This window comes from Aaosphaeria arxii (genome assembly GCF_010015735.1).
Source record: "Aaosphaeria arxii CBS 175.79 unplaced genomic scaffold BU24scaffold_1, whole genome shotgun sequence".
Lineage (NCBI taxonomy): Eukaryota > Fungi > Ascomycota > Dothideomycetes > Pleosporales > Aaosphaeria > Aaosphaeria arxii.
Window position 1 is genome coordinate 3,267,253 of NW_022983474.1, and position 27,285 is coordinate 3,294,537.

A 27,285-nucleotide genomic window follows, 5' to 3' on the forward strand; every position below is an offset into this window, starting at 1 on the left:
TTTAGACGATATATCCCTTCGAAGAGGGGAACGATAGTGATCAACCTTCACTTAGGTACACAGTTCTACCAGTAAAAAGAAACAGTTGAGGTTCAAGTCAATCCTCTGCCCTGCATCCGCCGCCGGTTCCCCCTCATCCTCCACCACCTTGGCCTCCTGAGCTGCGCTTGACCTTCTCGTCCTGGTTAAGTTTCCGCCATCCGTCGCCCCGCCCCCGCTACATCATCGCACGACCCTACTACTTGTACCTACCACCGTGCCGCCTAACCTACTTTTGTTATGCTCCAGCTATATTAAATCAAAAAGTCTTTCTCTTGCGCTACCTGTCGCTTGCTTCCTTCACATTCGCTTCTCAGAAGGCAGCTCTGTCACCTTCTCTTTTCTCTAGAAACAAGACGTACACTGCAGCGCATATTCACCATCGTCTGCCGCCATCATGGAGGTCCCACAAGCAACATCTCTGCGCGACATTTATCCAGAAGATGCACTGCCTGTTCAGCAGAAGCGATGGGAGAACCTCCTTTCCCAGTTTAAAGACACCTACGGTAGGCAGGCAGACTTCGTTTCTAGGAGTCCTGGTAGAGTCAACATCATTGGCGAGGTAAGATCAAGTCATACGTGCTGTTCTGCACACTGGTCAACCAATTGAAGATCTACGGATACCTTACTCTGGACATTGGTATAATTGCAAGACACACAATTTGCACAAGCAGTGGGCCCCCTTCATGCGTTTTTCGACGTACTCTTACCGTTGAGATACCCCTACCAGCCTACTATACATACTCCAGACGATCACCTGTCTAATCGAATCCACATACTCTTACAAATATTAAAGCTAACCATGTTCCAGCACATCGATTACTCCCTCTACGAAGTACTCCCCATGGCCATAACTGCTGACTTCATCATGGCCGTATCCGTGAGACCGAGCAATGAAAAGCCTCGAATACGTATCGCGAACGTCCAGTCCGCAAAATTTCCTGCCCGAGAGTTTGATATCCCCGCAGAAGGCGATATACCAATCGATGCGACCGAGCATGAATGGACCAACTATTTCAAGTCGGGTCTGCGTGGCGTCTCTCAACTTCTAGAGAAGAAGCGTGGCAATGGACATTTCGTTTCCGTTGGCATGGATATTCTATGCGACGGTACTGTCCCCAGCGGAGGAGGTCTTTCGAGTTCTGCATCTGTTGTTTGCACAAGTGCTCTCGCAGTCCTAGCGGCCAATGGCGAAGATAGAGTGGACAAGAAGGAACTCTGCGAGCTTGCTATTGTATCAGAACGATCTGTGGGGGTTAATTCCGGAGGGTATGTCGTTCTTCTCTATCTATACGACTATTTCTCACAATATCTCTAGCATGGACCAAGCCGCTTCAGTCTTCTCCCTACGCGGCTCCGCCCTTTATGTCACTTTCAAGCCCAAGCTTGACTACACAACCATCGAATTCCCCACCACCGACCCCGAACTTACCTTCGTTACCGCACAAAGCTTTGTTGCGGCAGACAAACATGTCACTGGACCTATTTGTTATAATTTACGCGTGGTCGAGTGCACACTGGCAGCCGTCTTTTTGGCAAAGGCATTTGGCTTGAAGCGTGAGCTTCCCGAAGACTCCTCTCCACTAGGTGTTAGCCTTCGTGGCTTCCACGACACTTACTACGAAGAGAAACATGGCGTTGCAGACAATACAAAGACTTCTGTGTCAGACTTCGAAGCGCAACTACGCGAATTGGTCAGACTCACCGAGGACTACCTACCACAAGAGGAGGGGTATACCAGGGGCGAGATTTCCTCTTTATTGGATATTTCGGAGGACGAGCTAAACTCCCGCTTCACCTCAAAGTTCCCCGTCCGTGCAGAACGTTTCTTGCTTCGCCAACGAGCGCTTCACGTTTTCAATGAAGCACTTCGCGTCCTCAAATTCCGCCAACTCCTTTCATCGCCTCCAGAGGATGGCAAGGAGCTCATCAAGTCTCTAGGTGACTTGATGAATGAAACGCAGACCTCTTGCCGCGACGTTTACGATTGCAGCTGTCCCGAGCTCGACGAACTGTGTGATCTTGCACGCAGTGCAGGTGCAGCCGGTAGCAGATTGACTGGCGCAGGATGGGGAGGCTGCAGTGTACATCTCGTGCCAAAGGACAAAGTGGATGCAGTGAAGAAGGTTTGGGAAGAGAAATACTACAGGCGGAAATTCCCCGACATCACTGAGCAAAAGCTACAGGATGCTGTTGTTGTCAGCAAGCCTGGAAGCGGAAGTACACTTTTCAAGGTACTAGGTGACAGTGTACTATGAACATTCCGGAACTGACCGATATGAAATAACTTACAAAAGTGTCGACTCATACCCATAGCTTACTTTCAGAACCATCTTCCAATATTATTTCCCTACACGTGTGCCGTGGTGTTCATTGTTAATTCTTATTTTAAAAGTTGATAAAGCAACGAAGTCTGAGTATCCATACAATGTCTTATTCACAATGATTCCACATTCACAAGCCCCCCGAAACCAGCAAACATGGCAGCTTTACAATGAATCCACAATCCCTATAAGTTTTACGAACTTCCCACAAATTCAGGTCACAGTTCAAAAAAAAAAAGCAAACAAACCATCCCATCTTATAATTAACCTAAAATCTCGTTCTTGTCAACACCTACTCACCCACCACCAGTCATAATGTGCCACACCAAGGCCATCAGCAACAAAATCACAACCTCCCAATCCCCACCTACACCCGTCCAGAACGAAATTCAAAACCTCATTCGGGACATCCGGACAGCCCTAGAGGTTTTCAATACAAGCAAAGGCCCTACAGCCGTGACGGCTCAGCAAGCCATCGACTACCTCCTACACCTCCACAGTTCTGCTACCTGCCCCGAAACACCTTCCTTTCAAGCCACCACGCCAACATCCTACGGCACGGCATTTGAAGAAGATGATGAATCTGTGATGCCAATGTTCAGTCAGGGAACCATCGAGCGCCAACTCGGTCACTACCTTCCTCCTACACCTCTTCCTCCGCCATATGTCCCATTCCAGAAAAGCCAGCCGTGTCGAAAGAGGAAACGCACCGAGCGGCATGGAAATAGGGGTGCAACTCGGATGTTCAAGAGGGAGCAACAGCTTTGTCTGCCGAATCTATCGCCAGCAGTCTGCAGGAACGTTGGGTATCAAGACCACTGGCTGACAACAAAGGTTGGTGAGGTTGAACCTGATGATATGCTTTGTGAGGAGGAGGAGGATGATGATGAATGTGGGTTCGATGGGTGTAAGGGATTTTGTCAAATTGTGTGGGGATAAACATAGCGATTTGCTCTGTCTGGAGTCTTTGTTTAGAGATGTACATATATTAGGAGAATCTTGGTACAGAATAAGGGCTTGTTGGGTTTGTTCAGGTATACTTTAAAGATAATTATATCAACATCAACTGCAGAGTTTTAAGCATTTGCAATAGTTTCTTTCTTCGGTTTGAACATTTATGATATTTGAAGTCGCAAAACTAACTTCCATTCCATCATATCTCGTGCTCCCCAATGGTTGGTCGTCCTTTCTTATTTCGTGAGTTAAAATTGCCTGTTGATGGCGGACAATAACCCCACACCCTACAACTCTTGTTAAACATTTCTTTCCCAACAATCATTCCTACCATCAAATCTTCGCTCCCGCTTCAATTGTATCCTGTCAGTGAGTTGCATTCATTTTTGTTGTTGTATACAAGCTATGCTATGCAGGAAGAGGGCTTCTATAATCAGGCTCGCTCTCTTTACAACCAAAGAAAATACTCATTATAATCAAGTCTTTGTTCGCGGTCTGTTCACTCAAGGCGTGATTCATGCCCGCTTCCCCTAGGATCAACTGTCCGACCGACCCGTTCACCTTGCCGGACAAGTTTCTATCAACCAAAATACCCACAGACCCTAAAACACCTCGTCAAACGTTTAAAAGCAGAATCAACGCCGCACAGCACTACTTTCGCGCCACACGGAAGCATAAGCACCAGCAACAGCAAACAGACGACTTTGATGAAGATGATAAGAGGATGGGTTTTGTATCGCCAAGGCCTACGTTTACTACATTTTCAAGAAGAACAAGTCGTTTGAGGAGGCATGTTTCGTTTTGGAGGGGGTTTCGCAGGAGGTAGTTGGGTTGGGTAAATGGGATGAAGAGCATACCTATGAGAAAATTGGGAGAGTTTGAGTCGGTAGAAGAGCCCTGTGAGGAGACAAGCAAGCCGTATGGGATAGTAGATCACCGTTCCTCTGCCGGCCGGAGATGACATTTTCTTGACTATATCCGGGTCTTGAAATCTTAGTATAACTCACTTGATGACTTTGATCGCTGCATAGTGCGTGGGCCCATTTTGGTACTCCGCCATTCGTACCGCCTGTAGCCATATAGAAGCTACATAGTATTGATCTATAGCAAATCTACCCACGGGCCGATGTGGATGTGTAGGAGAGGAAGGAGGCCGACAAAGACTTGGGATCACATCTGAAATGTGAACAATTTGAACGCAGGGGAGCACGTCGTAATCGCGGCGAAGACAAGATACAAGATGGGGAATGATACAGTGACACAGAATATTGCGAAGCGAGCTTGCTACACTCGTTCAATTGACGAAAGCTTAGAGGCAGTATGGTTAATTGTGCTAACTCAACGTGATAAGACCACTAAGGTTCATTGTAGGTATTAGGGGAGGCTAGATTAAGTTAAATGACACTACAAAAACTGCCTGCCCATCAAGCAATCAGGATATCTGTGGATCTAGAAGCGGAATGCCCCGTTAAAACCCCATACCTAAATCAACGCCAACGCCATACAATCATGCTTGTTTTAAACCTTCAACCACAAATTGAGAACACCCTTGGCATATTCGACAATCTCATCGCCACCAAGCTTGCTCTCGCCATAGACACGGTCGACGAAGCTGATGGGAACTTCGGCGACTGTGCAGCCCATGGCCTTTGCACGCACCATCATCTCCATCTGGAATGTATAACCCTTGCTCTCAGTGCTCCTGATGACCTTCTGCAAGACCTCCTTTTTGTACAGTCTGAAACTGCCAGTCAGGTCGCTGACGCCAGGTCTAAGCACCGTGTCCGCGAACAAATTGGCACCTCGACTGACGAACTTTCGCTTCAGATCCCAACCGTATACACCTCCATCGCCAGCGTACCTAGTACCGGTAACGATATCGTAATTCTTGGTCTTTTGAACGCGAACCATCTCGGCGATGAACTTGGGATGATGCGAAAAATCGGCATCCATGATGATGACGAAGTTTCCGGTTGCGAATTGGAGACCATGGACGTATGCCGTTCCAAGACCTAGCTTGCCAGCACGAGCTCGAAGCTGGACGTGAGGAGAGTAAACTTTCTGGAGTTGCGCGGCGACTTCCTGGGTTCCGTCGGGTGAACCATCGTCAACGATGATAAGTTCCCAGTCGAGCTTCCTGAGTAATGGTGGGTTCAGCATAAATTACTAGCGACCCTTGAGAAATGTTTGGGGGGGTTACTGACTGCTCAGTGAAGGTCTTATTAAGGAGCCATGTTATAATGGGCAAGTTGCGGCGTTCATTGTATGTGGGGAGGAGCACAGAGTATTTATCCTTCGTCTGCTTGGGCGCCATGATTGATGAATCCGAAATGAGCAGCTTGGCCTCAATTGACGATATGTTTTGGTTTGAGGTTGCTGGAAAAGGATCGCTGAAAGCACAGGGAGGTGATCGTGTTCAGTTACGGTTGAAGCACTCGGCGCTATACCATTCTGGGCGCCTATGGGGACCCTGTCCGTTTAAGCTCACTACAAGCTTCACATCCACAGGCGACACTTTCAACACAGAACAGACGTTGTCATGGTACAGAAAAGGAATTTGTTGTTAGCTTTCGATGCTTTTGGCACTTTGTTTGCTCCTAAGAAGCCAATACCTGAGCAATATGGCTATTTTGCTGCTCTCCACGGCATAGAAGAAAGTCAATGGAAGACGCATAGGGACATCATGATGTCCTTCGGGAAAGCATTCAAGGACGAGTCTCGGAAGAATCCAAACTATGGCCGTGCTACTGGTCTGGGGGCAGAGAAGTGGTGGGCCAATGTATGTCCTCCCGGATCGTAATTCTGTAGTAATGACTCCATTCGCTCACACAACGAGGAGGTTATCACCAAAACCTTCGATCCATTCCTGAAACCCGGGCAACAAGTCCCACAGGCATTGGTAACTGACCTCCTCACACAATTCTCTACAGATCGGGGTTATAGTCTCTTTCCAGACGTGATTCCATTCTTTCAGATGCTTCGTAATTGTAAATCTCGGCCGCTTGAGAGGTGGAAATGGGATAGGACTGTAGTTGGAATTGTGACCAATTCAGACGATCGGGTGCCCGGCATTCTTCAATCCTTTGGTTTAGAAGTTGGGAATCGGCGTTTCGATATCGCAGAACGTGTTATTGCAAATAGCCAGGAGGACATCGATTTCGTCATCCTAAGCTATGATGTTGGGTACGAAAAACCTGACCGTCCGATATTCGATGCTGCTGTCGAGTCTTTAAAGCAGATGCTAGCCAAAGAGAGCCAAGGTCAATCAATCGAAGATTTCGAGAAATTATACGTAGGTGACGAGTACGAGAAAGATTACGTGGGCGCGAAAAATGCTGGGTGGAATGCTATTCGACTTGACCGAAACCTCCCAGAAAGCGATGCACGCTCAATCAACGACCTCAGCCACTTGGAGCAGTGGACACCTATGAAAAAAATCTAAAGAAAGTTGATATCATAATGCAAGACGACAACCATAAAATTAACTGCACTTGGCATTGATATGAATTGGAAGATAACAGCAGATGTTTAAACACATCCACGAGGAACCATAACCCCAAAGCAAGCACATCATTGAGCCGGACGTCTTAACGCTAGTACATCTGCAAGCTTCACAGGTCCCTTTGCGCCCCAACCAGCAACACCAGCCTCTACCTCTGGTCGGACTGTAACGTACCAAGCCCAAGCTCGCCTGTCCAAATCATCTTTGCTTAGCACAGAAGACCATGATTCAAATACGAGTCGCAGAGCTCCCAGTAGCAAAGCTAGGTTCTGCTCCTTTTGAGCAACCACTGCACCCTTTTTTGGGGGCGTTTCCGAGGATGTGTCTTCGCTTTTCGGCGTTTCAAAGGATTTGAGTAGGTAGGCTCTAGCGGACTGTGCGGTATATATTGGTAGTTGATTAGTCTGCGAGCCACGAGCGGTACTCGTTCCTGGGTTGTTCTTCTTCCTTAGTGCTTCTAGGTCTACACCCCAAAGTGCAGGATCATCATCACCAGTTGTGGCTTCCTTGATAGTTTCTTGCGAGGCCCCCTCTTCATCCAAGGCGTCCCATTGGTAACCCCATCTCTTCATAACTCTGACTTCACGACCCATAATCTTGATGATAGGATGCCCCTCTCCCCATCCCTCCTCTTCAGCCGACTTTCCTTGCTCGATACCCAAGGATACGGCTTTGGTACGGCTGTTGGCTGACACTACCGCTTGAGCGAGGCTCAGTCTGCTTGATAGAGGTTGCGCTGGCATGGTGAATTCCAGTAAGGTTGCTGCAAAAGCAAGCACCAGTGGTGCTCGATTCGTATATATAACTACATCAGACAACATCGACTCTGAGACGGAAACACTGGGAAGCTCCAGGGATGCTTCTAGTTCGGCGGGCGTAAGTGGCTGGCCATAACTTGGCTTTGGTTTCTTTGGGGAAGGAAGCGATGGGCTGTCACTTGATGCCGTTCGTTTTTTAACAACCCGTTTCGCGCTGCTCAGGACCTGCTTTGCGATTTTCTCGTCTTCAAAGACGGCTTTGACCTCATCGAAGCTTGATTTGGCAATGTCTGCGGGCCTGGATTGCTCAACGCGTCAGATATCACTTAAAAGAGTCTTCAAAATGCTCTAAAGGCTAACATCATCGAGCATTCTCAGATTTGCATAGCAGAACGCGGTGAAGAGACGTGCTCACGTGACTAGTTTAGCGGTCTGTAAGTCTTTGACCTTGCCTATGGCTTGTGCAAGTGGGACTTTGGCGTCCTGTGCCAGAAAACGCAACAGTACTTGAATATCTCCTGCAGATGCCGTCATGATCGATAGTATGAATGTGGAGTGGAGGTTGGATGTCTATCTTGGTGCTACGGAGGTACTGAGGGTAAAGTAAGTCACGTGATAGCAGCGGCAGCCTAGCAGCCTAGAGGGCGGAGGACGCTAGTGCCGACGCGTCCAGAAACAGACTAGCTCACCCATCGCCTCGTTGCTCAAGTCAACAACAACTTTACTTCTCGACTTAATTTCACTTTCCCTCACGTTTGACGCAAACCGTCGCTCGCGATTCAAATCTATATCGTATAGCGTAGGAACGTAGTCAAGGCAATTACCAGTGCTGCATGCTGGTCGCGGATTGGAAGATTCGGTGGAAGCTCGGACTCCCCTCGTTCTCGATCGCCCGAAACTAATATACTTTAGGTGCTCAGTTCGCTAACATTCTGTGCTTGCAGGTTCTCCATCAGACTCCACCAAACATGTCTTTCAAGATATCCCTCGCCGCCGGGATCAAATCTCAACTCGGGTCGAAGGCGCGAGCGGAAGAAGGCGAGAAAGCTCGCGAAGAAGACCGTCCCCGGAAACGAGGGCTCGCCGAATTTTACGAAGGAGAGGATTCCGATGAGCGCGCAGACGACGCGACAGTCCCAGGCCGAGGCAGCTCCTTGGCCAGCTCAAAGAACGATGCGCATACACCTTTAGTGCCCCAAGGACCCAAGAGACATTTCGCGGAACGAACTCGATCTACAGTGAGCGGCCCAGGAACACTCGAGCAGGATCCTCTACTTCCTTTTGGGGGTCCAAATAACCCAGGGAACCGTCTCGCAAGATCTGGACTTGGCAGTCAGCAGTCTTCTTTGACCCAGGACAATATTGAACCACCAGATGCATATACGACAGTCGTTGCAAAATTGTCGAACCTCCCTCCAGCAATGGATCAACAGGCTGTAGAGAAGGTATTCGTAGATTATCCAGCACTGAAGATCGCCCAGGTCGAAAAGATGCCTCCGCCAGGACCCACGCAGAGAGGCCGGCCAGCCGCAGCAATGAAGGTGACATTCGTTCAAGATGCTACAGCCCGCGATCTGGACGCCGCTATCAACAAATTGAACGACAAGCTCTACCTTGGCCGTGGATACTACTTGCACATCGATCGCTATCTGGGCGCACTCATGGCCAACAGGGAACACATCAAAGAGCCCTTTGGCGCCGAGTGGAAGGAGGTAGAAGCGCCCAAGGGGGTCGCACCCACTGAGGATATTGGAGGGGCTACAGGACGTACCTATTCACGCGTAGGCGAAAGGCCTCAGGAGCGACTGGTTGTGACCGTCCGTCAACCAACGGATATCTCCATGCTCAGGCTCATCCATCAGACCATTGATCTTGTCATCCAGGGAGGGCAGGAGGCCGAGGCTGCCCTAATGAATATCCCTCACGTCGCATCGGATGAGCGATATGCCTTTCTCTACGACCAGAATCATCCAAACAACATATACTATCGATGGAGAATGTATCGTTTGCTATGTCCCGAAGGGCCAAAGGAAATCTTCAGAGGCTATGGTGATTGGGAATTCCAGGGTCGCCCATTAGAAGACGAGTTCGCCACGAAGTTGCACCATCTCGACCCCGATGAAGAGGACATTGACGTAGATGGAGGCGAAGACATGAATGTGGGACTTACCAATATGGCCACGGGGGTATTGGATGTCAAATCACGCACGTACCTCATCTGGTTATTGAAAACCATTCCGCCAATGCAACCACAGGTCCATGAAGTTGCAGGCGTCACCGCATTCGTCCTTGACCATTCTAATCAAGGCATTGACGAAATTGTTCAGCACCTGATTACCAACATCTTTGAGCCATTCTCTTTATCAAAGACGAAGGAAAACCATCGCCCCGACGATCCCAGGCGCCGAAAGCAACTGCAGGACGCTTCGTTGAACGGGCTTCGTATCGTGTCAGATGTTGCAGAAGTAACATCCCGAGAAGGTGGCGCCTGGAAGTACCGTGAGAGTATCGGACAGCAACTGCTCAAACGTGGCGTATTCGAACATTTGGACAAGCTTCCCGGCCGCCTGGAGATGGGCCGTGCATCGGAAGCAGGATTTCGAAATGATGTGAATTTCGTCATCAACACCTGGAATGACAACGTCCTATTCACAAGGGATATTGTTCAAAAATTCCGTGATGCATTCAATCTGCGTGTGCAGGAACAAGAAAAGGAAGTGGAGGCGAGGAAGCAAGCCGAGAGGATGGAGAAGGCGAGGAAGGCACCATCCACCTGGACGAAGACCACAGGTATGAATGTATCAACCGACAATGGCGATGAACCATTGATAGACATAGACATAGACATAGACGGCGGCGATGAAGCAGGCGATGTTGTACCATTTCTGGATACTAATGAAAATGAACAGGTACTCACAACAGATCAGGGTCAGGGCAGTCTTCCGAGACCACCTTCTACTCCTCCCCAGGAGGAGAACCAGAAACGCTACAACCCCCCCACGCAGGAGCAAAGGCAAGCATACCTATCCTCGGAAAAAACTTCCGTCCAGGAGGCGACCACCAATTCGAAGTCCCAGCCCAGTGGCTATGGAACAAGCCCAACGTCAGGGGAGACGACGGCGGTTCGGGCTCGAAGAAGACGGCCAAGAGCGGAGGACTTCCTGGAGGACTACTGAGCTCTTCTGGCTCCACCCTGTCACCAGATGTGGATTCAGATCCTCCAGGCCTCACTTTTTCGGATGGCAGCGTATTGGACACGGAATCAACAGACGAAGCGGATGATGCACCACGTGGCGATATCAAGCCCGCAGAAGACGACGATGATGATTCCGACTATAGCGACATGTTCGTTTTCAAGACCTAGGATACATGAGGATGTGTGGACGCAAGTGCACTCATGGTACTATGTTTGATACCCAAAAGGATTGAGTGGCAAGGGGGGTAATGACGGAATGATTGATTGTACGTACTTTGGAAAGGTTGGAATCACAACTCATAATGAAATGAAGGTCGTCTGGGCGCTAGTTTAATGGCTTCCTATCGAAATGAATACGATTACATGTATGATTGCGGTTGTCTCTGTGTATGTGAACTTTGGCGTGTCGCCGGCTACTTATTTCCCTGTACCTACCAACCTTAGTTATGGTGTGAAAGGGGGTTAGCAAGTGTCTACATATATCGAAAAAGCCCGTAAGGGATGGCGGCCTTGCGGTAATCATCGCCTTTAGCTGGGCCCTCTCTGTTGATCCTTTACAAAAAAGACCTCAATCGGTCTTCCCCTCAGTAGACCCCCTCAGTAGACTTGGTGAAATTGTTTTTTGACTACAGGAATAAGCGCAAGTGTCTCACCAACAACGACCACAATCCAAGCCCTGCTAGTCACCGAACTTTACTGATCAAGTTCATAGGTACGGGCATGGAAATGTGTCTCAGTGTTAGCCAGCATGGACCCAAGTTTATCTATATGTTTGTTTCTATGCTAATCATTGAACTGCCGATGAAGTAAGTGTCTATTTGGTGTTTGACACTTTGTACGGAGTAGTGTCTGGCTACCTAGGTAGATAGGGTGTCACAATTGGACTTTTTCTCACCGCATTGTTGCAGCCGCCGTGTTGATGTTTTGATAGATCTAACCTGAATCTAGAAGGCTCTAGACCTAAAGCAGTCGTACCTACATAGCTGCTAACTATGGTCACTCAGCAGTGTAGTTAGTTAGTTATTGACTAGTGAGTTAAGTTAAGATACCTGATGGTACCTCTGTTTTGGAGCAATTTGACACCAAACCAATGTATCTGTTGGTCACTCACCTGGCACTCACGGTCCACCTTAGGTGCCTCTATCCTTTCACTTGAACTGGACTGCCCCCCGCTCCACCTCTCTCACCCCCCCAACCTCCCCTGCAACCAACTCGTCCCACGCCCAGTCTATCGTTACCTGGGTAATTAATTAACCTACTGGTACCTCGCCAGACTCGTCTCTTTCACATATTACCTGTCTACCTGCCTACCTACCTCTTACTGCTACCAGTATCAGCCTTACCATATTATACCTGCTTTGAACTCTCTAGGTATAGTTCTTTACAGCCTTCCTTTGTCACCTGGCGGGTGGTCCCGTGATTGGGTGTCTTGGACGTTACCTTTAGGTAGGTAGTTACCGTGCTACCTCCTCCTCCGTACCTAGGTACATACCTACCACATAGTATTACTGTGTAGTTACATACATACTAATAGTACAGACTAATAGTACGTACTACTAGAGTACTAGGTACCTCTTTGGTGCAGGTGGTTATCGGAGATACTTTGGGTCACTCCGCGCGTACCACAGACGCAGACACAGACACAGACAAGTCGACAACCTCCGCCCTCACTGCTGCTTCACCGCATTCAAACCTTTTTACCCCACAGCCTGCCAAATTTTCCACACCTTACCTTTCCACCACTACCGCGTACTGCAGCTCCTGGGCAGTTATTCCCACTGACCCCTGGAGCTTCTGATTTGTTTTCTACTGCTCCCGACTCCTACTCACTCAGTTCCAAACTCCCCTTTCCAACACCCTCTACTCAACATCTACCTACCTACCTATCCCCCTCGCCATCACCTTTATCCCCCCCCAACCACCCCCGCGCTTCGAACCCACCATGCCCTGCTTCCTGGGCCTCGCGGTGAGCATTCACACGCCAACCGGTCCCCTGCCCGAATATTCAATCCAGAAACAATCCAAGTTTCACAGGATCAATTCCTACATCCCCGTGCCGCCTTCCACAACACCCCCCGGCGGAGGGAAACCGGAACAATCCACCTTCGCCATCTCCATAACCCTACTCACACCAGGTCTACACGTTCCATATTCAACGCCCAAAGCCACGAGCGAAGACCCTCATCCCCGCCCGAAGATCGTCGGTGGTCTACCTGGTCTCGGCAATGAGCGAGGCAAGAACGGACCAGTCATCTCGCCCTACAAGCCATTGACCACATCCCCCAACGAGACCATTGCTGCATACATCTACTTTGACGGTAGAGCCAAGGAAGAGGTTGCGACGCTCCTCCGCCGCGGAGAGGAGACTTGGGTCAACTCACGATGGGTGAGCGTACCGGAATCCGAGGGTGGGGGCCTGGCTGAACGAGAGTTCCTCTTCCGTGAGGTTGGCCTCGAACGCTGGGTTCAAGGGCTTGACCTGGAGGGAACCGATGTGGCCGCTAGAATAGAGCGAAGGAAACAAAGATTGGAAAAGAAGAGGAGGAAACGACGTGAGGCTAGGGGCAGCGATGACGACGATGAGAAGGAAAAGCCGTCCAAGACCGATGTCTTGAGATATGGCGATAACAAAGACGCGCCCGTGGAATCGCTTTCAAACAATGAGGACTTCTTCACGTCAGACTCTGACTCGGAGGATGAACCGCCGCAGCCAGAGGCGGCTGGCCAGATCAAGGTCGCACTATTCCGCGTGCTTGCATCTGGCGAGATCAAGCGTGGAGAATACTCCCCTCAATTTGACGCTCACGACGATGACGAAGGCACGACAGAAGAAGGCGATAATGTGGACCATACCACTACCTTTGCCAAACCTAAAACCCTCGACCCAAAATCGATCAGCACCCAAACGGTCACGGGAATTGACCCGCCAGATAAGCCATATGCAGTCTTCACGTTCCTGTATCGGGGGCCAGGTATGTTTGGTCTTTCCTCACTGACTTCGATTGCTAACTTTGCAACAGAAAAATTGGTCAAGATGGGTATCCTTCCCCCCGAGCACGCTCCCGTGACGCAACAAAAGAATCGACGGAAATCGGCAGGTCTCAACTTTGGGGATTTGAAGCCCCTCAACGCCAACTCCGGCACTAAGAATTTTGGTGGTTACCGCGATCCTACGGTGCAATCCCCCAAAGCAAAGAAAAAGGGCCCGGACGATATGGACAGCGATGCAGACGACGATGACGACGACAAGGCCAAAGGCGGCGACGCCGACGAAGACAAGGAAGTCAACAAGGACTTGCTCTCACCAGAGGATGCTTTGCGACAAGGCGAGTTGGCAGAGGGCGTCAGAAAAATAAAGGTATAGCTTTCTCAGTCTTTCACATCAAATTTATGGATTGGGGATTTTGGTCTGACATTGTTATAGCTCAAACGCCAACACTCTGCCGAACCTCTGAACCGGTCTAGTTCAACACCGACAGCCCAAGGCACGTCTGGATCCGGCAGCCCAATTTCTGGCGCGCCGATATCGAACATAGGCACAAATGCAGAGTCGTCAGCTGCAAAATCATCCGTTCCCAGTGACATGACGACCGCGGGCACTGTAGGGTCACCATTCAAGAAACACCGTGCCAGTCTGCCCGGATTCGACGAAGGAGTACGCCGAAGCCTCGGATCAGCGCTCGCGGGTACCAAGGAGCGAGGGAACTCTGAGGGCAGCATCCCAGCAGTGACGGTGGAAACCAAGATGGAGGACGAGGATGAATTGTGACTATGGGATTTACGGATGCAGAGCGCATTGGGCTAGATGCCAGGACTGAACGACACTCATGACCGAGAGGATTTTGCTATTTTGTTACTTGTCAATACCCATGGTTACCTAAGTAAGCACATACTCGCTGCAAGACTTCCATTACTGGCTGCCTGCCCACCACCCGGGGTCTCTACACACTTGCGCAGTTTGGCGTTCTTCTTGTCATCATTTGGTTGCGGCACTGCCTTGCTTCTGTTCGATAATGTCTTGCTCGCTTTTGGCGGCCTTACCTTTCTATCGCTTTAGAGATGTATCAGGCCTGAACTGGGTGGGTGGGGGCTACTGGGATAATGGAAAATACCGGTCTTATATACACAACCATCATGTGCCGATCAATGAAACTTCAGCGCCTTCTTTGCGCCACGCCCGCGGATGTGTTTTTCTTCTTCTTAGAATTGATCGTCGAGGATGGGTTCTGTCACTCCGTCCCTCTCTTCCTATACTTCCTTTTGGCAGACCACCTTCTGCCGTTCGTGCCACAAGAACGACCGGAACACACAAACGACCAAGCACGATGTACAATCAACCCATGATTGAATCAACAGAAGTAAATACATACAAATACATATATACTTAAGTACATATACGCGGGTCGGATACCGTCCTCACGTAGGACGTTCGATGAATCCTTCACTGCCAGTATCTTGCTTGCCCTCGTCACGCCCATCACCTCCCAACACCCTCGCCCCACCTTCTTTCCCCCTCACATTTGCTTTTTCACGCAAACATGTACCCGCCTTCTCGCCCATGCACTTCTACATCTTTCCGATCAGTTTCCCCACCTGCAGAAGAGGAGGGAGGGTTTCCAGACAGGACAGTTCCAACGATTGTCAATAGTTCTCATTGCAGTAGGATGATGACGCTGGGGCCAAGGGAGGGGGGTAGGTCTCCATACTTTTGATAGAGCGTTCCATCATTCATCACATATCAAGTACAGATCGTTCATCGACGACGCACGTGTGTCACTTTTGGTGTATGGGATATGCTGCGGTGATCGTTCGGTGAAAGCTGCGTGTGTGGGTGTGAATGATCTTGAAGAAGCACTCCAGGCCCCTATGGGCAACCATGTCTATATACAGAAGGTCCCCCTCGGTTCATGCATAATAATAAAAGGTGTACACAAAGTATCATATTAACTATAGGTATATATTTTCGTTATTTGCCAATGTTTGCGCCACGTTCTTACTGGTATCGATAAAGCAAATGCGTCTTTTTCATTATTTCACCACACGTGTACGCTCAGAAGGGAAGCCAGAGAAAAACTACAACTTGAAGTCCGCGCTGGGGATCTCCCACCCGACAACGCCGTCGGGCGTCCTCTCCGCCAGCGCCTCGGCGAGTCTGACTTTCCGGTCACGGCTCCTCTCCGTGCAGAGCTCGTAGATGGTGCAGAGGTTGAAGGTCAGGGAGTGGAATGGCGGTGTGGCAGATTTCGTGGCTTCGTCAGTGCTATTGCTAGGGGAAGCGGGGATAGCGAGGGAAGAGAGGAGTGATCTAGCTTGGGCGATATGGCCCGTGTAGAGGAGACATACGGCGAGGTTTTGGGTTATCATTGGGTTTGAAGGGTGTTGTTCGTGGAGGGCTTGGAGGGTCGATACGGCACGGGCGTAAGAAGAATCAGCAAGGTGGGAGAGCGCAGTCAGGGCGCCGTTCAAGATTGTGTCGTTCGGAGTGGTGGAGCCTGACGCGCGTGAGAGACAGAGGCGTGCGGCTCGAATGTCGCCAACACGGAGCCACACGAGGGTTTCCATGTATACGATCGCTTTAGCATCATCGTCATCGTCTTCTTCCTTTTCATCTCCTTCTGAGGTGGAGGGCATTGTATCTGTGGAAGCGGGCGACAGCGAGGAGAGATGGCGGCCGGCGCCCTCGAGATCGCCCATCTCGACAAGGACATTCGCGACGCGGATGCCGCAATCACGGAGCCTGTTCCTCCACCTCCTCTTGTCATCCTCGAGATCGGACTTTGCGATGTTGTCGCGGCACTCTCGTGCCAATTCGTAGTATCCCATGATACCCTTCCTCCATTCTCCGTACCCGAGCGCAGCGAGGCGGACGACGAGCAGACGCAGATCCCAGGGAACAATGTGCGCGTTGGTGAGGGGATGAAGATAGAATGAACTATTCAGGTCACCGAGGACCTTTGACTCCTGGGCAGCGAGGGAGTGCTCGTGGATGAGACAGAGACATGCCAGGCGAATGTGCAGGAGGTGGAAGAGAGTCTCGTAGTCCGTGGGCGAGGCTGCGGTGACGATGTTTCGAGCGGCTGCTATGGCGGCTAGGCGGTAGTGGCCAGAGGCGAGGAGGGTATCTATAGGAGAGGATACGGGTGGAACGGAGGGGGCGTTCAGGAAGGGTGGTGGGATGTTGCTAGCGGGAAGGACGTGGTAGGCGGAGGCATCTTGAATGAAGGAGAGGTCCTTCTGCGGCATGTCTGGAAGTTGTTGTTGCTGGCCATCGTGTGGCGGGGAGAGTGGGGATGGGACGGAGCGTGTGGGCGAGAGGATGCGATTGGGGTTCGTGTCGAATTGAGCTGAGGAGGAAGAAGTCGTGGTGGGTTGGGTGGTGGACGGTGGTATCGAGTCTGTACCTTGTCCGCCACCTGAGAGTGGACTGGATAGGATATGGTGATTAGCATGGGAATGGGTATGGGAATGGGAACGGGAATCGAGGTGACGGTGGGAAGGAAGTAGGAAAGGGTGTTGTTGGACTGTATGCGGAGAGATGCATAACGGCTGAATTGGAGGTTCGTACTCGTCTATTACATCGGAGTCCTGTAACGGACCTTTTGTTGATCGGCGGGGGATTGCGACTGGGAGGGGGGAAGGGGAGGGATGTTAGCAGGCAATCATATGCATGTGCGGAGTGCAATGAGGGCAATGGTGACGATGCGGGGGACGGTGATGGTGATGATGATGGGGATGGCTTACCTCGACGGCGCTCGTCACCACTTGCAGCTCGACCGTGACTTCGAGCTCTTTGAACTTGAGGGGTTGGAGGATTGAGGTTGGAAGAGGGTGTGTTCATGGTATGTACAGTAATAATATATTCTCTGACATATGGTAGGTAGTAGAGGCGAAGATGATGGTGATGTAGTCAATAGAATGGTATTAGTGAATGTACGTCGTGGTAAATGATGGTAAATACTGCCCGCCCGGCTATTCCCGCCCGGCTATTCCCGCCCCAGACCCCGAAAGTGGATTAGCAGCTTTTGGTACCTGGAGTGGAGGGAGGGATGGAAGGCTGGACCTGTACCTCGGTAGGCAAGAAACATTATAACACATAACTACCTACCTAGGTAATTAATTATACATACAGTGGATGAGTGTACGGAGTTTCATCCATGGACAGTAACAGCAATTGATCAATTAGTTTCATATAGTATGTCCAATATGTACCTGGTACCTAACATATGCTGTACATGCAGTAGAAGAATATCTTAAACAATCGACGTGCAAAGGTATCTAGTAAGACGTTCACTTATAGCAGTAAGAGTACTCTAGGTGTACATGATAGGACTACTCGGTTCCGTTAATACTATGTAATAATCAATCATCAATAACTATTCATGTGTGTCTGTTTGTCTGTCTGTATGTTTATTCGGAGTACGAGTATGAGTGGGTGTGTCCGATATCGGGAGGGGACGGGGGAGGGGGTGGATGGAGGGAAACGGAGGAATGGGAGGCAATCAAGGCAATCAAAGGCAGCGAAGACGGCCATCAGCAACCATTCCGACCAATCACGATCGAGGTTGTGTCATGCTGCTTTTGCGATCATCGGCGCCCGATTCCTTCCTAGCAGTCCTAGTAGAGGATAGTACATACATAGTACATATTGTATACTTAATTTTTTGCCTACTGTACGCTGTGTGAATCAGGTACTCCATATGTACAGTACCCGTCTATGAGTCTATGACTGAACTGCCCAGATCCGCCTCTTTTTTTTTCTTCCCTCTCTCTCTCTGAGCAACTACTTGTACATACTGTGTACCTTCTCGCCTGTCTCTCGCCTAAGAGCTACTTACTTGTACTTGCCTAGACTCAATTGATCTCTAGGTGTGTGGGTGACTGTGTGCATCTACTTATTCTCCTCCTCTTTATTACCCTCTACTTACCCTCTCGCCCTCTCTCTCTCTCCCTCTCTGTGTATATCGTCAACCTTCAAATTCCTTTTTCCACTCTCTCTCTCCCCCTCCCCCAATCCCACGCACAAGTCATACCTCCTCCCCCACACCCTTTTGTCCACCCACGCACACGCCCACGCCCACCTATCTCTTCTGCTCCGTCCGACCTACTCTTGTCAGGATGCAGTCGAGAACACGCGCCATCCAGGCGCTCAAGGGTTCACGCACATTCTCCACCTCAGCACCCAGGCCTGCTGTCTCCCCATACAGACAAGCTGCCCAAGCTGCCACCTCAAAGGTCAACAAGGACAATGCGCAACAACGTACACAATCCACCACCGCCGCCGCCGCGACCAAGCAGGAACCCCGAGCACGACCCAGTCCGGCCTTCAATCGTGAGGATTGGAAAGATGTCCAACCCCTCAAGCCCTACCGCTCCCCCGAGATGGACCATTCCTTCGTAGGAATGAAGGGTGGAGAGATCTTCCACGAGATGATGCTCCGCCAGGGCGTCAAACACATCTGTACGTCACCGATACAACACCACTGTGCCTCACATTCACTCGCAATTGATTCTTTCTGTCGAGAGAATTGATATGACCCATGACACTGGCAAACATGCAACGAAGATTGACTAACATGACTCAGTTGGCTACCCCGGAGGTGCCATTCTCCCCGTCTTCGATGCCATCTTCAACTCCCCACACTTCGACTTCGTCCTGCCCCGACATGAGCAAGGTGCCGGCCATATGGCCGAGGGATACGCTCGTGCTTCTGGCAAGCCCGGCGTCGTCATCGTCACCTCCGGCCCCGGCGCAACCAACGTCGTCACACCTATGCAGGATGCCCTCATGGACGGTACCCCAATGGTCGTCTTCTGCGGTCAGGTCGCCACAGGCTTGATCGGCTCCGATGCCTTCCAGGAGGCCGACACCATTGGCATCACCCGCGCATGCACAAAGTGGAACGTCATGGTCAAGAACATTGCTGAGCTGCCGCAGAGGATCAACGAGGCTTTCGAGATCGCCACCTCTGGCCGGCCAGGTCCCGTCCTCGTCGATCTGCCAAAGGATGTCACTGGTGGTACTCTCTCAAGACCCATTCCCGTCTCCAGCTCCCTCCCCTCCCACCCCAGCGCCGCCACCCTCGCCGCGAAGGAGCTCAGCCGCAAGCAGCTCGAGACCTCGATCAAGCGCACCGCCGAATTGATCAACAAGGCAAAGAAGCCCGTCATCTACGCCGGCCAGGGCATGGTCAGCGTTCCCGATGCCCCCAAGCTCCTCAAGGAGCTTGCAGACAAGGCATGCATCCCCGTGACCACCACCCTTCAAGGTCTGGGAGCGTACGACGAGTTGGACGAAAAGTCCCTCCACATGCTCGGTATGCACGGCTCCGCCTACGCCAACATGGCCATGCAGGAGGCCGATCTCATCCTCGCCCTCGGCGCTCGATTCGACGACCGCATCACTGGAAGTGTTCCCAAGTTCGCCCCTGCCGCAAAGGCTGCCGCCGCTGAGGGTCGTGGAGGAATCGTTCATTTCGAGATCATGCCAAAGAACATCAACAAGGTCGTCCAGGCCACAGAGGCCGTCGTCGGTGACGTCGTCCAAAACATTGCTACTCTCCTACCCTACGTCGACCAAGTCTCCGACCGTCCAGAGTGGTTCAGCCAGATCAAAGAGTGGAAGGCACGCTTCCCTTGGTCGTATGAGAAGGAGGGCGAGAACGGTCTCATCAAGCCCCAGACCGTCATCGAGACTCTGTCCAACTTGACTGCCCACATTAAGGACGAGACCGTCATCACCACCGGTGTTGGACAGCATCAGATGTGGGCCGCTCAGCACTACCGATGGAGACATCCCCGTACCATGATCACGTCTGGCGGTCTCGGTACTATGGGTTACGGTCTTCCTGCTGCTATTGGCGCAAAGGTCGCCCGACCCAACGCTCTAGTCATTGACATCGACGGCGATTCGTCCTTCAGCATGACTCTCACCGAGCTTTCCACCGCTGCTGAGTTCAACATTGGCGTTAAGGTCATCGTCCTGAACAACGAGGAGCAGGGTATGGTCACCCAATGGCAGACCCTCTTCTACGAGGATCGCTTCTCCCACACTCACCAGCGCAACGCCGACTTTGTCAAGCTCGGCGATGCCATGGGTGTTCAGGCGCGCCGCGTCGTCAAGCCAGCCGAGCTCGAGGAGAACCTGAAGTGGCTGATAGAGAGCGACGGCCCAGCTCTTCTCGAGGTCGTGACAGACCAGAAGGTGCCCGTTCTCCCCATGGTGCCAACCGGAAACGCTCTTCACGAGTTCCTTGTGTACGACGCAGGTACGTCTATACCCATTTCCTTCTATCAGAATTCAAACTGACTTCATCCACAGAAACGGAAAAGAAGAAGAGAGCCCTCACAAGGCAAAGATCCGGTCGTTGAACAGCCCCCAGTCTGATAACAGAAATTCATGCTGAGCGCTATTCTCCCCATATCGCCTTCAGCACACCTGGGTCAGCCCGTTTCTTCTCTGTAAATTCTTTCACCCAACCCGTCCGGCATCATGGCGTTTTCCTTTTCCTCTTGGTTTGCCCACGAAATCATGAGTTTCTTTGAATGGGTGGCAACAAAACCTCAAGCCATTTATCGTGTACTATTTCCGTCTTGTCCCAATGTCTTTCTTTCTTTCTTGACTTCACTTCTATTTTACCGAGGAAGGAAAAGTTGTTTCTATGTGCGTATAACGGCGCGTGTGAACGATCTCTTTGGACAGGTTTTTGCATTTGTTTCAACTCTCTTGTGCGCCTGTGCTTGTTGCATGACGAGGCGGAGCAGAAGAGCAGAGTAGGGAAAAATCAACAACACGAATGGGGGGAAACCAGAAAAGCATGCGAGGGACAACAAAAAAAAATGGCATTAATTACCTTTCGAATATTTCTTACTTTCTTGCTCACGATACGAATGAGACTACGGGGAAGAGATTAAATGGGTCGATGAGAACGACATGAAATACAATCAATACCCCTTTCACGTTTTCCAATAGTACTATCTCTTCATGACTTCACGGAAACGATGTTGGTACCAAATGTTCTTGCGATGAACAATGAACAAAAGAGTACCCTTCAATGGTCGTGATCGCCATAGTTAAGACTGTATCACTCGGCAATTGAGTCCTACCTCATAGATCCGCGGTTTTGACTCGCTTTCCCCTATGGCTTCCAATTTAGCACTGGTCCTCCCCCAGCAACTTATCCAAGAGATATACGACCGAAGGCTCTTTTGCCTTTGCACAGATACCATTGCCAATCTTACTAAGGAGAAATAGAAGAATGAGATGTCACAGTCACTTTATCATCTGGTGCTATCAATAAAGCAAGCGAAGCAACCTGTTCCAGAGCACGGATTATTCAATTCAAGAAAGGCTGGTGTAGCTGTTGAATAAAACACAGTCGTCTCGAAAACGAATAGAACATGGCAAAGAATGCTCGAACATATATACTAATTGAACGCTTTGCTTGTATGGGGTGGGGAAATCCGCTGATGAACGCCTTTTGATTCTCGCTAATGCATATCACCCTCAACGCCAGAACATTGGGAACAACCAACACACCAGGTCAATCCCACCATGAGAAGGAGGGCGAACCTGGTAAAAAGAAAGGGATATGGATGTAACAATTGCGTGAAACATGAACATCATTAAGGGGCAGATCATCAGACCTTTGCCCTGACAGTCCACCTCCGTCCCAGACAAGCCCATCTACTAAACACGAACGCGACCAGACTCAACCCCAGCACGACGCAAAAGAACCCAACCATAGCCTGAGGCCCTACGACCTCAACCAGTTCCCCGGAAATCGGTATGCACACGAGCGTGGCAAGGCTGGCAATGAAATACATGCTGCCGTAGTACCTCCCAAACTCCTCGGCGCGGCAGAGCTGGCCGACACAGACGGGCGTCAGCGCCATCCACGAGCCGGTTCCGAAGCCGAAGAGGGACGCAAATGCGTAGAGAGATGGAAGAGAGGTTGTCCCGAACGGCAGCCATAGGACAAGCATGAAGATGAGGGTGACGATGGACATGATGAGGAGGGTGTTGAAGCGGCCTAGTTTGTCGGCAGCGTAGCCCGGGAGGATGCGACCGAGGCAGGACACGCCATTGAGGACTGAGATGAGGTAGAAGCCTGTTGATGGGGGAAAGGAGGCGGAAAGGGTGGCGTAAGTGGGAAGAATGCCCAAGGCACCGAATAGCACGACTTCGAAGCCGAAGACTGAGATGGTGAAGAGACTAAAGCGGAGGTCGCCAAATATGGAAAGCGAGATGATGGATTTCTTTTTAGTGACTGTGGAAGGTGGTATCCTAGGCTTGATGAGGACATTACCGATAGCGAAGCAGACGACGAAAATGAAGCCCAGGATTCGTATCGACCAGGTGTAGCCATAGTGTGGGAGCGTGAAGCGGAGGATCAACGGGATAGTGAGGCCGCCGCAGGAACTGCCCATCATGGCAATGCCTTGAGTCAGACCTCGCCGCGCTTTGAACCAGTGGGCAACGGCGGCCAGGGAGGTCGTAGTGAGAGCAGCGCCAGCTACGCCGCCGAGGAGACCGACGCAGAGCATGAAGTGCCAGTATTTGGAGCATTCGGCGAGGAGGAAGGTCATGGCGAGGTAGCCAATACTCCCAAAGAGTGCCAACCATCGAGGGCCGTAGCGGTCGAAAAGGGGTCCTATCCATATTCCCAGTGCGAGGGAGAGATAGACAAATACGGATGGTATCCAGCCCAGATCTCGTGCAGTGTATTCCGAGAGTTGGTGTTGTTGCCAGTAATCCTGCAGTGTGCCAATGGAGACCATCAGGCCGAAGGATGGGAAAAGAAGAAAGAATGCTGCGACAACGACTGACCAAGCTCGTAATCCGCCTTCAGGAAAATGGTCTTCAGGATCGACCGTATCTGCTACCTCTTCATCGACGCGGTCTGTAGTCGGCTGTTCGTCCGGGTTCAAATCTGCAGCTGCTTGCCTTTGCGCCTGTACGCCCGTCTCATTTTGCATTTCAAACATATCTTTCCCGGATCTTCTCGATCGTCCTGTCATCCTGGATATCGTCTTTCGCAAACTGGCACCCTCGCATTCGACATTAGCAGTTTCCGCACTGGCCCCGGCTGGCATGTCCTGCAGCTGCACTGCTGGATTCGCAACGATATCCATGTTGACCTTGTCCTAGATTCCAAGCTCTTAAAGATGATTTGGATTGAGATAATCAGTCTGCTACAACAAGTAGTTTGCTCCTCCAGATCATGGAATGGTCACCAGGTACCCAACGAATAATTCCAAAGGGATATTGGGGCCAGCAAGCTTATCAATACTGAACCCTAGAATGAGTCAAAGTAGCATATGCAAGACTCCAACGAATCGCAAATCATCCGAAAGCACCAACATGCCCTGTCCAGGATGTTCATTCCCCTACAGATAGGGCGTGGCATTCATGACGAATAGCAATGATAGCAAAAGGTGGGGACATCGAATTGCATTAGATATTGAAAAGGAAAGAGAGTCCCCGTTTTGCGAGATCGGACTAGGACCCCCGCCACGCCTTTTGATTGATGGTAGGGCTAGAACTCCGAGAGGGGGAAGTGGAATTATAACTCGGAATTCTAGTGCCATTGACGCATGCAGATGCCATCAATTTCTGTATGGAATGCTTTCGGAATGATAGCTGGGTACTGTATCTCGGACTGCTCATGGCACGGCTCCCCATGAAAATATACAGAATTTTGGTGGAGACGACATGGTTGTACGTACATGTTTCATTGTTTGGTTATACTGCTAGGTCAATGGTAGGCCAATAGAGTCGACTTCCTTTGGCTATGTTGATTCTCGGGTCTGTTCCACAACCACAGTCAATTTGCACTCCCAGATAGATTCGTGAAGAATTCAAAGGGATGGCACAAGTAATTAGGTGATGATCACAGAAACAGACTTACAGTCACCAGAAGTCGGATGTCGTCCCGAGAAGTGTGGATACGAGGACGGGTTACAAGTAGAGGCCAGTGCCCCATTTGCCAAGCTTTCGGCTAGTAAAAATGTTTTCTAGCAAAGTTCTTGTTGTCAGGACATGCGTTCTGCCACTCACCAAGCGTCAACGAGACATCGGCACCAGCGTACTCTGAGCATGCATAATGGCGGTAGACCTATGAGGAGCTGGACAGTAGTCACAGTGAACCATTTGATCAGCATTGACCTCTGTCTACCGCGATGTGCTAACATTACTGAATTACCAATCTATGCGCAGTACAGGCAAATTTATGTAAGTTACCTTCGTTCCTCCTACTTTCTTTTTCTTCAATGATGAAAATTCTTTCAAATCAAGTTTCAAGACGGATCGGAGAGGTTCACGCCTCCTTGAATGAACAATTTCCCCCTGATTTTACTCACAATCGGCTCTATTAGTCTATCAATCCCATATTGTATTGAAGCTGACAGAATCATTAAAGATAGGAGCACAATAGCAAACTTGAATCATCATTATTAAACGACATTTTGTTCTTTTATGAAGCCAGCGTATTCCCGTGAAGCCGTTCCGGACATGCAAAGGAAACCTCATGGCTCTAATAAATTTATTGCACAGACCCGAGAACGCGATTGAAGAGATATTTTGTCAAGGATAAGAAGACTAGGAAATTCCAAGAAGAACCTGCTGCCCGCAGTGCGCTGTCCTGGCAAACCAACCTCCCCCCTACACGCGCGTGTATTCCAGAACCCAAACCCAAGTTAGAAATAAGTTTCATCTATTCGTTCCGCCGTTGTTGTTCCGCTACAGCTACTCAAAACGCGTAGCTTTCCTTCTGCAGATCGGATATGCTGAAAAAAGACGTCGATTGCAACACGATCATCTTTCAATCCAGCGACAGACAGTTTCTGTCAGGCCCTGGTGCCTACATCACTCGAGCATCGCTGATACATGCGATCCTCAATCAGGACCTATTGCGAGCACTTCGTCTAGGCTGGCCATCAGCTGTAGCCGCCGGCTTTGGTTGACGCTTTTTCGCAGGCTCTTTCTTTTCCTTTTTCTCTGATGCCTTAGGTCGGCCGGGCTTTTTAGCCGTTCCATCCTCAGTCTTTTGTTTCTTCGAAGAGGCTTCTTCCTCTTCCTCTTCCTCATCGTCCTTGTCTTCCGCTCCATTGGTTTCGGCAGGCTCATCCTCAGCCTTACGCTTCTCTCCAGTCTTTGGTTCTTCAACTTCCACATTCTTTGGTTCATCCTTGGCATCGTCCGTTGGTTCGGAGACGCCGTTCTGCTTATCTGCCCCGTCCTTCTTGTCCTCAGCAGCCGGCTTCTCTGGTTCGGCCTCTTTTCCTTCGGATTCGGGAGCGTCTTTCATCTCCTCATCCTTCTTCTCAAGTTCCTCAGTGGGTTGTTCCCCCTGTTTCTCGCTGTCTTTCTGAGCAGGTTTCTCTTCATCTTCCTTCTTTGATTCGACAGGCTTGTCGTCTTCCTTTGATTCGGCAGGCTTGTCATCTTCCTTCTTTGACTCGGTGGGCTTGTCGTCTTCTTTCTTTGACTCTCCGTTTGGCTGCTCGGACTGGTTGGCGCCGGCCTTTTCCTCGATATTGAGTTCGTGGGCACGCTTGACAACATCATTTCCCGAGCGGGAGATGTGCACAGCAGGGTCTTCCGGGTCGGCATTTTTCTTAATTGTGTTGCCCCGGTTGGACTCGATAGCAAGCTCGCCCTGTTCCTTCACCTCGGCAACCTGGCCACCAGGTGCGCCTCCACCCCATTGCCAGGAAACTGAGTAATGAGAAGTGTTAGCAAACACGTAGAGCCTGGCGAAGCCGTGCGATGATATTGGGCGAACGACAAATGCATGCAAACTCGGTGTTCAGGCGCGTTGTCGTCATGGCGCCCCACACGCAAATACCCACACTGAATACGTCCGAAACTCGGAGAAGAATAATTGAGAAGGCACACATACCTTGGTCTCCCTTCTGAATCTCTGTGTCGGCCATTATGTATGTCTAAGAGAGATGAAGCTCAAGAGCCAATGAGATGACGTGATGACGGTATGGAGAGCTGTATTCCGCGAAAGTCCGAGAAAGGATTCAATTGAGGCGCGTGAAGCTGGCGAAGATGCGCGAGATGAGAAAAACGATGCGCGGGTTGTGTTATGGGTAGCAATGGGGAGTATCAAGTGAGGTGAGAGGTGTAAAGGTGAGGAAGCAAGAGGGATGGGAGGTCAAGCTCGTGGATCGGAAGAGCTGCGAGTAATGGCGATCCAGTGACGTGATTGGCTCGTCTAGGAATATGGGGAAATGGAATTCTGGGCCTGAAACGTCATCGACGGAAACAGCGGGCCCGTGCGGTGTTCGAGTAACATGAACATGATACTCGACTCCTCCCACCCGTGACCCCGTCCCTTAACAAAAGTCGGAAAAGAAAACATAACATGCGAGGAAAAGCGTGTTGCGTTCCGTGAGATATTGTGTATGAACAATACAGAGAGACAGATGCATGCATTCATGGGGGCGATGTGGTCTTTCTCTCTGCTTCCCAAATTCCAACAAGAGCTAGCTCACATGTCCGACTCG

At 50.4% G+C, this 27,285-nt stretch overlaps 12 protein-coding genes across 12 annotated transcripts; 7 read left to right on the forward strand and 5 right to left on the reverse strand.

Moving 5' to 3' along the window:
* Nucleotides 1-98: 98 nt before the first annotated feature.
* BU24DRAFT_417167 (galactokinase-like protein) lies at nucleotides 99-2,389 on the forward strand. The gene is made up of 3 exons (XM_033526650.1): nucleotides 99-601; nucleotides 851-1,308; nucleotides 1,358-2,389. Exons 1-3 carry the CDS (start codon nucleotides 437-439, stop codon nucleotides 2,295-2,297), a joined length of 1,563 nt encoding a protein of 520 aa, XP_033389867.1. The 5' UTR covers nucleotides 99-436; the 3' UTR covers nucleotides 2,298-2,389.
* A 289-nt stretch (nucleotides 2,390-2,678) lies between these two features.
* Nucleotides 2,679-3,302, forward strand: BU24DRAFT_457508 (uncharacterized protein; the record flags this gene model as incomplete). Its single annotated transcript, XM_033531547.1, has 1 exon — nucleotides 2,679-3,302. One exon carries the CDS (start codon nucleotides 2,679-2,681, stop codon nucleotides 3,300-3,302), a length of 624 nt encoding a protein of 207 aa, XP_033389868.1.
* Nucleotides 3,303-4,631: 1,329 nt separating this feature from the next.
* BU24DRAFT_487932 (glycosyltransferase family 2 protein) lies at nucleotides 4,632-5,631 on the reverse strand (the record flags this gene model as incomplete). The annotated part of the gene is made up of 2 exons (XM_033533507.1): nucleotides 4,632-5,454; nucleotides 5,522-5,631. 2 exons carry the CDS (start codon nucleotides 5,629-5,631, stop codon nucleotides 4,836-4,838), a joined length of 729 nt encoding a protein of 242 aa, XP_033389869.1. The 3' UTR covers nucleotides 4,632-4,835.
* Nucleotides 5,632-5,824: 193 nt separating this feature from the next.
* Nucleotides 5,825-6,794, forward strand: BU24DRAFT_417170 (uncharacterized protein). The gene is made up of 2 exons (XM_033526651.1): nucleotides 5,825-6,096; nucleotides 6,157-6,794. The coding sequence occupies exons 1-2, from the start codon at nucleotides 5,857-5,859 to the stop codon at nucleotides 6,757-6,759; spliced, it is 843 nt and encodes a 280-aa protein (XP_033389870.1). The 5' UTR covers nucleotides 5,825-5,856; the 3' UTR covers nucleotides 6,760-6,794.
* BU24DRAFT_417172 (uncharacterized protein) lies at nucleotides 6,785-8,131 on the reverse strand. The gene is made up of 2 exons (XM_033526652.1): nucleotides 7,993-8,131; nucleotides 6,785-7,875 (listed from the first exon to the last, which is right to left on the reverse strand). The coding sequence occupies exons 1-2, from the start codon at nucleotides 8,109-8,111 to the stop codon at nucleotides 6,888-6,890; spliced, it is 1,107 nt and encodes a 368-aa protein (XP_033389871.1). The 5' UTR covers nucleotides 8,112-8,131; the 3' UTR covers nucleotides 6,785-6,887.
* Nucleotides 8,132-8,297: 166 nt separating this feature from the next.
* On the forward strand, nucleotides 8,298-11,094 carry BU24DRAFT_417173 (uncharacterized protein). Its single transcript, XM_033526653.1, has one exon. The coding sequence runs from the start codon at nucleotides 8,546-8,548 to the stop codon at nucleotides 10,751-10,753; it is 2,208 nt and encodes a 735-aa protein (XP_033389872.1). The 5' UTR covers nucleotides 8,298-8,545; the 3' UTR covers nucleotides 10,754-11,094.
* Nucleotides 11,095-12,397: 1,303 nt separating this feature from the next.
* Nucleotides 12,398-14,664, forward strand: BU24DRAFT_22273 (uncharacterized protein). The gene is made up of 3 exons (XM_033522079.1): nucleotides 12,398-13,745; nucleotides 13,794-14,131; nucleotides 14,198-14,664. The coding sequence occupies exons 1-3, from the start codon at nucleotides 12,716-12,718 to the stop codon at nucleotides 14,540-14,542; spliced, it is 1,713 nt and encodes a 570-aa protein (XP_033389873.1). The 5' UTR covers nucleotides 12,398-12,715; the 3' UTR covers nucleotides 14,543-14,664.
* Nucleotides 14,665-15,846: 1,182 nt separating this feature from the next.
* BU24DRAFT_383593 (uncharacterized protein) lies at nucleotides 15,847-17,611 on the reverse strand (the record flags this gene model as incomplete). The annotated part of the gene is made up of 4 exons (XM_033524818.1): nucleotides 15,847-17,117; nucleotides 17,187-17,197; nucleotides 17,339-17,396; nucleotides 17,515-17,611. The coding sequence occupies 4 exons, from the start codon at nucleotides 17,609-17,611 to the stop codon at nucleotides 15,847-15,849; spliced, it is 1,437 nt and encodes a 478-aa protein (XP_033389874.1).
* Nucleotides 17,612-18,719: 1,108 nt separating this feature from the next.
* On the forward strand, nucleotides 18,720-21,228 carry BU24DRAFT_22298 (acetolactate synthase). The gene is made up of 3 exons (XM_033522080.1): nucleotides 18,720-19,231; nucleotides 19,356-21,038; nucleotides 21,092-21,228. The coding sequence occupies exons 1-3, from the start codon at nucleotides 18,889-18,891 to the stop codon at nucleotides 21,139-21,141; spliced, it is 2,076 nt and encodes a 691-aa protein (XP_033389875.1). The 5' UTR covers nucleotides 18,720-18,888; the 3' UTR covers nucleotides 21,142-21,228.
* Nucleotides 21,198-21,745, forward strand: BU24DRAFT_22303 (uncharacterized protein). Its single transcript, XM_033522081.1, has one exon. It carries the CDS (start codon nucleotides 21,316-21,318, stop codon nucleotides 21,682-21,684), a length of 369 nt encoding a protein of 122 aa, XP_033389876.1. The 5' UTR covers nucleotides 21,198-21,315; the 3' UTR covers nucleotides 21,685-21,745.
* Nucleotides 21,746-22,096: 351 nt separating this feature from the next.
* BU24DRAFT_22349 (MFS general substrate transporter) lies at nucleotides 22,097-24,043 on the reverse strand. Its single transcript, XM_033522087.1, has one exon. It carries the CDS (start codon nucleotides 23,902-23,904, stop codon nucleotides 22,411-22,413), a length of 1,494 nt encoding a protein of 497 aa, XP_033389877.1. The 5' UTR covers nucleotides 23,905-24,043; the 3' UTR covers nucleotides 22,097-22,410.
* A 1,134-nt stretch (nucleotides 24,044-25,177) lies between these two features.
* BU24DRAFT_417179 (uncharacterized protein) lies at nucleotides 25,178-26,911 on the reverse strand. Its single transcript, XM_033526654.1, has 2 exons — nucleotides 26,673-26,911; nucleotides 25,178-26,488 (listed from the first exon to the last, which is right to left on the reverse strand). The coding sequence occupies exons 1-2, from the start codon at nucleotides 26,704-26,706 to the stop codon at nucleotides 25,671-25,673; spliced, it is 852 nt and encodes a 283-aa protein (XP_033389878.1). The 5' UTR covers nucleotides 26,707-26,911; the 3' UTR covers nucleotides 25,178-25,670.
* Nucleotides 26,912-27,285: the final 374 nt, after the last annotated feature.

Excerpts from the sequence above, each read along its gene's own strand:
- BU24DRAFT_417167 (XM_033526650.1), top strand. The coding sequence starts at position 437 with ATGGAGGTCCCACAAGCAACATCTCTGCGCGACATTTATCCAGAAGAT. Across the intron at positions 602-850 it reads GAGTCAACATCATTGGCGAG|CACATCGATTACTCCCTCTA; the intron begins GTAAGATCAAGT and ends ACCATGTTCCAG. Across the intron at positions 1,309-1,357 it reads GTGGGGGTTAATTCCGGAGG|CATGGACCAAGCCGCTTCAG; the intron begins GTATGTCGTTCT and ends CAATATCTCTAG.
- BU24DRAFT_417170 (XM_033526651.1), top strand. The coding sequence starts at position 5,857 with ATGGTACAGAAAAGGAATTTGTTGTTAGCTTTCGATGCTTTTGGCACT. Across the intron at positions 6,097-6,156 it reads CAGAGAAGTGGTGGGCCAAT|GTTATCACCAAAACCTTCGA; the intron begins GTATGTCCTCCC and ends CACAACGAGGAG.
- BU24DRAFT_417172 (XM_033526652.1), bottom strand. The coding sequence starts at position 8,111 with ATGACGGCATCTGCAGGAGATATTCAAGTACTGTTGCGTTTTCTGGCA. Across the intron at positions 7,876-7,992 it reads CAGACCGCTAAACTAGTCAC|GCCCGCAGACATTGCCAAAT; the intron begins GTGAGCACGTCT and ends TGAGCAATCCAG.
- BU24DRAFT_417173 (XM_033526653.1), top strand. The coding sequence starts at position 8,546 with ATGTCTTTCAAGATATCCCTCGCCGCCGGGATCAAATCTCAACTCGGG.
- BU24DRAFT_22273 (XM_033522079.1), top strand. The coding sequence starts at position 12,716 with ATGCCCTGCTTCCTGGGCCTCGCGGTGAGCATTCACACGCCAACCGGT. Across the intron at positions 13,746-13,793 it reads GTTCCTGTATCGGGGGCCAG|AAAAATTGGTCAAGATGGGT; the intron begins GTATGTTTGGTC and ends ACTTTGCAACAG. Across the intron at positions 14,132-14,197 it reads AGGGCGTCAGAAAAATAAAG|CTCAAACGCCAACACTCTGC; the intron begins GTATAGCTTTCT and ends ACATTGTTATAG.
- BU24DRAFT_22298 (XM_033522080.1), top strand. The coding sequence starts at position 18,889 with ATGCAGTCGAGAACACGCGCCATCCAGGCGCTCAAGGGTTCACGCACA. Across the intron at positions 19,232-19,355 it reads CCAGGGCGTCAAACACATCT|TTGGCTACCCCGGAGGTGCC; the intron begins GTACGTCACCGA and ends AACATGACTCAG. Across the intron at positions 21,039-21,091 it reads GTTCCTTGTGTACGACGCAG|AAACGGAAAAGAAGAAGAGA; the intron begins GTACGTCTATAC and ends CTTCATCCACAG.
- BU24DRAFT_22303 (XM_033522081.1), top strand. The coding sequence starts at position 21,316 with ATGGGTGGCAACAAAACCTCAAGCCATTTATCGTGTACTATTTCCGTC.
- BU24DRAFT_22349 (XM_033522087.1), bottom strand. The coding sequence starts at position 23,904 with ATGGATATCGTTGCGAATCCAGCAGTGCAGCTGCAGGACATGCCAGCC.
- BU24DRAFT_417179 (XM_033526654.1), bottom strand. The coding sequence starts at position 26,706 with ATGGCCGACACAGAGATTCAGAAGGGAGACCAAG. Across the intron at positions 26,489-26,672 it reads GATTCAGAAGGGAGACCAAG|TTTCCTGGCAATGGGGTGGA; the intron begins GTATGTGTGCCT and ends CTCATTACTCAG.